Consider the following 7031-nt stretch of genomic DNA (forward strand, 5'->3'; position numbering starts at 1 on the left):
ATTAAGGTTTTGTTGAAAAAGAAATGGCAAACAAGCTGTAAATACGTTTGAATATTGTTTATTTTTCAATTAAAAAGTGTACTGATACAAAAATATTTCAACCAGATTCTCTCGCTGAAGTCAGAAATGCAGAAGCACAGTCTAGTATAGCAGTTCAGCACGACATAGCCTCGTTTCTGTGAGCTTGCATTTTGCTTCACTGTATGGCTTAACTTGTCCCTTATTCCAGCACAGATCAAACAGTTGATTGTACAATCATCTGTTATTTAAAAAAAATCTTGATACATAAAATAATTGGTGTCCTGAGTAGACTTCGATCCTAATTTTTGTTATGCCTTTATTAACATTCATTAAAACACCAATAGAATTGGGCGGTCACACCATGTAAAGTTGCTACCATGCACGGATGTGACTGTGTCTTCAATGATCGCTTATGCAACACAAAACATACTGATCACAAACCATTAACAAAAAATGTAGAGTAAAACACTGGACATTATTGCGCTACACACAGCTGAATAAAAATGTACATAAAATGATAAGAGGTTTATCTTCAGATATTTGTGCGTAGACACTGCAATCTTTGGTCACAGCATCCCAAGGACAGTGGCTTAAAAGAGAAACAAAGATGGCTCAGCTTGCCTAACTTTAAATATTAAAGCATGCGGGACAGCCGTTTTTGGACGTAAAAAACAACCGACAGCGATACATCACAGTGTAACTAAACCTCTTTGCTCCCCTTTCCAGTACTAAGCTGTTCGCATAGGTGAAGATTTAGTTGTGCTTTATGACTTGACTTGACAATGACTTGAAAATGAGGTAAAGATGATAACTGATTGCAACACACCAAGCTTAATCATTCAAAGACAGCTGTATGGTTACGATGCAGCCAACCAAGACATATCTAACACTTCAGTACGTGGGGTGTGAAGTTGTCGGATAGCTGGGTATTCCTCATTTTTGTGGTTGTTAGATGCTAGTTTGTCTCAACGCCACAACTGCAGACTCGCGAAAATATGAATACTGATGAAACCCTTCTTGTTTCAGATGAAACAAACAGATATGATTACATTGAGGTGTAAACTAAACCAAACTTAAATTATTTAAATTCTTAAGCCAGCTGAAGACGTAGGAGGAAACAGAATATGCATATATAACAAACATGTTTTTCCTCTTATTCAATTATTTTCTCTATTATAAGAGGAAAACCACTTATTAAATTATTGTATTTTCACACTGTTGATTGGAATCTTTAAACACTTTACAATACCAGGCAATACTTAAGCATCTTGAATGAACCCAGTCCATTAGTGTGTGTGAAAGAGTGTGTGTTTTTGAATGAGATATTAGCCTGAGGGACGGACAGACAGACAGATCAACAACTTCAGTAGAGCTGACTATTCACCTGCTGCAGAACAGTCACCACATACTCTCTCAGCGTCTGGAAAGAACACAGAAAAACATGGTCAACCATGCAGTCAAAATATTGAGAACCCCTGCTTTAAGACGTTGTTGCGCATGTCATAATTCAGATCTGAATAGTCCTTAAATGCGATCATGTGCGCTACCTGTGGCTTGCAGTGTTCCTCAATCCAGCTGAAGACGCAGGCAGAGAGCTCCTGAAAGCTGCTGACTGACACTGAGGCACTGAAGGACTGGAATAGAGAGTCCATGATGCTCTGAAACACGCTGAACTTCACCTGATCTGAAACCTGCTCGCTGCCCTGCTGAGGGTTATTCTGATGGGCTTTCACAATGTGCTCATAGTTCCTGAAATAAACCCCACAAAGTGTCTATTAGGCTGCAGTTACATTTCAGAGCCAATTCTGATTCATATGGCCTTCAGACCTCATTCATATGTGGAAATAAATCTGATATAAATCGGATCAGATATTCCCATCAATGCGAGTCACATGTTATTGAAAAAGCGATGGTGATGAATGGACACCAACCATGATCACATGACTCTTTTCAATGGGACAATGGAGGACAAAGGCTTAACCTGAGTTATGTTGAAGACTTTTGAGCATTTGGGGCGACCTTTAAAGATTGTGCAGAAACCAAAAGCTTGTATTATCATATAATTGACTTAGTTTTCAACCTAAGCTTTTCTGGACATAACCTAAGGTTGTTTCAACAAATGTATAATATAAATGCAGATCTCGGACATGGGTCACTTTTTAAATAAAGCAATATGCCTAGAGAAGCTTTGGTTTACAGTGAATTTATGACAGGGGGTTAATATATAAGGGGGGTTTAGGCACTCCGTGCCTTTATTAATTCACTGTAAACCATGGCTTTATAGGACTAATTGCTTTTATAACATGGTTACCATAATACATATATTAAAGCCAAAATATATGTATCAGGGCAACTTTATTAAAGAAAATCACTAAAAGCCTTCCTTCCACCAGAAAAAAAATAGTCCCTGCCCATGAACAGCAACCACTGACCTATATACATGTTCTCTATATAGATCACTGACATTAACAAAAGGTACATTATTGCATTTGTTATAATACATTAACATTTCAATTATTATTTATATTAAAATGACAAAAAATTGCTGTGCTGGGAACAAGACGCAAGTGACAAATTAGGGCTGTTACTGTGAGAACACGGGAAAACCCCTTTACTGTTAAAATTACAAGATATCAGTGGACATTCAACAGAATTTTTGTTATGAACATAGGACTGATCTGAAGGAATATGCTAAATCTGAATGCAGGTAATACACCGGGTTACTCAATCTCTCGCACACAATAGTACAAGCTTCAATGAATAATATCAATGAGAAAAAACATGTTTACGTTGTTAGGCAGTGATACAGAGAACCGTGGGGTGAAGTGGTCATAGCTGTGTTTTAGCTTGAATAAAATCAGAATCAAGGACTGGAACTAGTCGTTTTACAAAATGTAGTAAGTTTGTTGTACAGAAAAACGAATATCATAAACAATTTGAAATTGGCCATCAAGACCTGGGGGATATTCCAGAAAGCAGGTTGTGTGACATACTTGGGTAAGCAGATAACCTCAACTTTCAGTTCCAATAAAGGAGGTAACTTTCAGGGTATGTAGGTAGACATAGCAACTCATTCTCTGAACATAACCTGCTCCAGAGCAGCTCATGATCCAGGGTAAGTTTGCTTAAGAGGTATTCAGAGGCGTGTTATATAATATTGTTATATAAATATAACAATTTTTAATATAGTTATTTAATATTTTTATATACAATTTTACATTAATTCTAAAGCACTATTATAACAAGGTAATGTTAAAATGTTAATTAAATTCAAATATATTAATTATTTATTTTATTGTCATCTCACACATGGATCTGCATTCAATAAATTGGCATCAAACAAACAATATAATCCTTATCCTCAATGAATAAAAATTGAAAAAAAGATTGCACAACCCCCAAATAGGTGGCGATGTGCACTCAGTAGGTTTTGAAAATTGCCATTAAACAAAAGGAGGAAGTAGAATGCTTCTTCTTGGCGTCTGTTTCCATGGTGAATCATTGTTTCATCTCTCTGTTGAGAATGTCTTGGGTGCTAACCAAAAACATACTCTTGAGTTGTCTGAACTTACTCCTGGAAGCGTTTTTGGAACCAGCATACCTCGAGCAAGCAAGGTTTGGTTTAATCAACTGAGAGTTCAGGGTGTATGTGATGATAAATTAACCTTGCGTTCTGGAATACCCCCCTGCAGTGTAAATGTGACCACAATAGTATATGTAAACTTATCCCTCCCTCAGTGACAGTTTAACCCTCTATAACCCAAAAACAGCCCGACTGGAGAATAAGTGAAACTGTATTTGCTTATGCAGCTGAAATATTTCCGGCCCCTCTCTGAATAACAACCACTCACGTTTTCATAATTTTCAGTGCCATCACCTCCTTCCTAAGTGTGGAAACATCCTCTTCCTGCTTCTTCTTTTCTTTGTGGAGAAACTGAATGTAGTCGATTGCTGCAAAGAAACACACACACACACACACACACAGTTGCTGAGCTTTTCCATTCCAGACTAAAAGATATGTTACAAGAAAATATAAATATGTAATGAAGGTTCTCACTCTTCTGCAGCACTGTAGCTTTGCTGATCTTCTGTGTGGCCATGGCAAAGTCAGACTGCTGCTGGCACGTAGGCACTATAGACTGCAGGTCATCATAGCCTTTCTGTGAGATAGAGATCCATACAGACACTTTTGGAAAAGGAACCTGCCAACCACCTTCCCAAATTTGTAACAAGACATGCTTATAAACTGGCTGTTGACAACAACATAGAAGGGCTCCCTGTGGTTTCCAACAAAATATAATATATCTTGGTGATGTAACGTTGGAAAAATAAGACCATTAATAAATGTATTGTAATTTATACAATACACACACACATATATTTATATACACACAATATTTATATTATTTATTACAGTGAAATATTACAATAGTAATATATTTTTATTTTAAGTTTTTTAGTTTGTATTATTATAAATAACAATTTGATATTTTCCCCACTGAGAGCTGAAAATACATGCCCTTTCAGACTTGGAGAGGTTTCTTAAAATACTAAATAAAAGTAAAACCAATGCAAAGACAGACATATTTTGTGGTTACATCATGTCTTGTGCCATGTTTTAAAACATGTCAAGTTAAACATTCTATACTTCAACTTTACAAAGTTATTCTGCTTTTGTGATTGATCATTGCTGTCACTTCCAAGTACTTGGCTTCCCGTGGCATCCATAATATAAAACCAGAAAAGATTGTGCTTATGTCAGTTACTATATTCCATGTCTTGTCTGTTAGCTTGAAAACACTCAGCTCTTCTCAGTCTTACCTTGATGGCATCCCTGCGTTTCTGCTCTGCCTGTGTGTGTGCCTGTCTCCTCCGGTCTTTATATGACTCCTTATAGGGCGCCTCGTGTCTGTTGTCACTGTCTTCATCATCTAAACCAAAGGGGAGAAGAGCCATCAGTTAGCTACTAGTAGTCATGATTTATTATAAATTGTTGAGTGTTTAAAGTATATCTACAATCTATTTTTTCTTATTATGATGTACATACTAGTGTAACGGATTATTGAAATAAACAATTTTTTTAGCATATAGAGTCGGTTTGGTTGATTGGATTTTAAGATGCGAACTCAAAAACGGAGGCAGACAAATGCTAAATGTTTAGAAAAGTCAGGAATACATCAACAACATTTATTAAAAATTGCAATGTCAAAAAAAGAAGAATGAAATGCATAGATGGATGATTCATTCATAATAACAATTGACATACATCGAGAAAATAGATGAATTCCAATTTATTTTTTCAACGTATTGTCAACTTTAACAGTGGAAAACCATCCAGAGAAGATGAGCAATTATAATTTTAGAGCAAAGGGTATTTATCAGTGTTAAATAATTGCCATGTTTGATATTAATAGTATCATCACCTGTGTTTGGTACTGAAGAGGCACTTGTGGATCCAATGCTGTTGGCTCTTGACACCAAACTTCCCTTGCAAGCATTTTCAGCAAAGAAACCTAAAGATATGGAAATTGAAATTAGTGTAAATAAATAGTGTTACTTTTTGGTTACTACAATATTTGACAGCACAACCCAAGTAATTTTAGTTTGTCAAATCTGCTTTTGATGTACTTGGGTTTTATAACCCATCCTTAAGTCTAACCTTGACCTTGGTATAAAAAACTGTCTCGTAACAAGTCTTGTAAAGGTTTAGGTAATAATTTATAGTAATAATATATAAGTAATAAGTAATAATATATAGTCAACTTACTGTGGTCGAAGCCGTTGTCGCTGAAGGCGCTATCGGTATGCTGAGACATGGTGAGGTGATGTAGAAAGACAAACAGACGAACAGTCAAAGCCAGTCAGACTACACATCAGTAGACTAGCCAACTGATGATCACATATGCAAACAGAGCCTGACCTGTCCTGCCTTACCTTTATCTGGGACACCTCTAACTCCCCACTGTGAGGTGTCCCAAAATAAACCCCTTTAAAAGGTGATATTTAATCTGCATGCATGTTGTCTCTCCAAACTCTTATATTGAGCAATCACTGTCATATTGTCAAGCTGTCATTACAGCTTTTGTAAAAGATGGCATATTTTATTCGTTGGATGTGAATACGCGGCAGGAACTCAAGACAACAATAGAGTGACGAACAAAAGAGAACTGAATCGAATCGTGTCCCCCTGGAGAGTCGGTTCGGTCGTTCGATGCCCGAGAATTATCTTTCTGGGGAGGCAGTTAAATGCGTTTTGAAACAACCAGAAACAATCAATATAGCCAACAAGCAAGTTAGCTTAGCGGTTTCAACTCTTAAACATCTGTTACAGAGCTTTCATTCTAGTATTACAACGTCAATGTTTCGTTTAAGCGCAGAACTGTTTTGACCGCGTGATTTGTTGTCAAAATCACCGCTAAATACACTGCATTTAAAGAGCACGGACATGTGGGAAGCTGTAATTGTTCTTTTGACTTGATGAACTTTACGGCTAGCCAGCTGAGCTAGAAAGTGAAACCAACCGTTATAGACCTACACAGATGAACAGAAACACAAGTTGATTTTTGAAAGAAACTGGCTGTTCAAAATCAACATACGGTCTTTAGCTGGATAGTGCTGCTTACTTTTAGCCAGGGATCCTCCGGCGACGCGCTGTTTTCCGTCATTTTGGAATAAACAATGACGGGATATTACGAACTGTTCCCCCTAGTGGCCATTATATGATATCCTCATTCAAGAGACTCGACCTTCTCTCTGTGTCCCAACTCTCTTTATAACATAAACCCACTTTTCCTCGTGACTAAACTTGATAAGTTCGTTGCTCCTTCAATGGAAATGATTATGAATGAATATTCGTTCATTCATTCTTTTATATATCGCAAGCTATTTATGTTGCCTACTGATCTATCTTCATAACGAGTAAAGAATAAAGATGAACATCAGTGTGTTATATTATTCCACGTGGTGGTGCTCTAGCCTAGCAGAGGTTTTTTAAAGCGAGTGTTAAAGAA

At 36.8% G+C, this 7031-nt stretch overlaps 1 protein-coding gene across 1 annotated transcript; it reads right to left on the reverse strand.

Moving 5' to 3' along the window:
• Positions 1 to 42: 42 nt before the first annotated feature.
• Positions 43 to 6746, reverse strand: mlx (MAX dimerization protein MLX). Its single transcript, XM_067418816.1, has 8 exons — positions 6645 to 6746; positions 5789 to 5828; positions 5445 to 5534; positions 4843 to 4952; positions 4079 to 4181; positions 3873 to 3972; positions 1569 to 1770; positions 43 to 1441 (listed from the first exon to the last, which is right to left on the reverse strand). The coding sequence occupies exons 1-8, from the start codon at positions 6684 to 6686 to the stop codon at positions 1385 to 1387; spliced, it is 744 nt and encodes a 247-aa protein (XP_067274917.1). The 5' UTR covers positions 6687 to 6746; the 3' UTR covers positions 43 to 1384.
• Between the last annotated feature and the right edge of the window lie 285 nt (positions 6747 to 7031).

This window comes from Pseudorasbora parva, chromosome 2, assembly GCF_024679245.1.
Source record: "Pseudorasbora parva isolate DD20220531a chromosome 2, ASM2467924v1, whole genome shotgun sequence".
In the NCBI taxonomy this organism is placed as follows: Eukaryota; Metazoa; Chordata; class Actinopteri; order Cypriniformes; family Gobionidae; genus Pseudorasbora; species Pseudorasbora parva.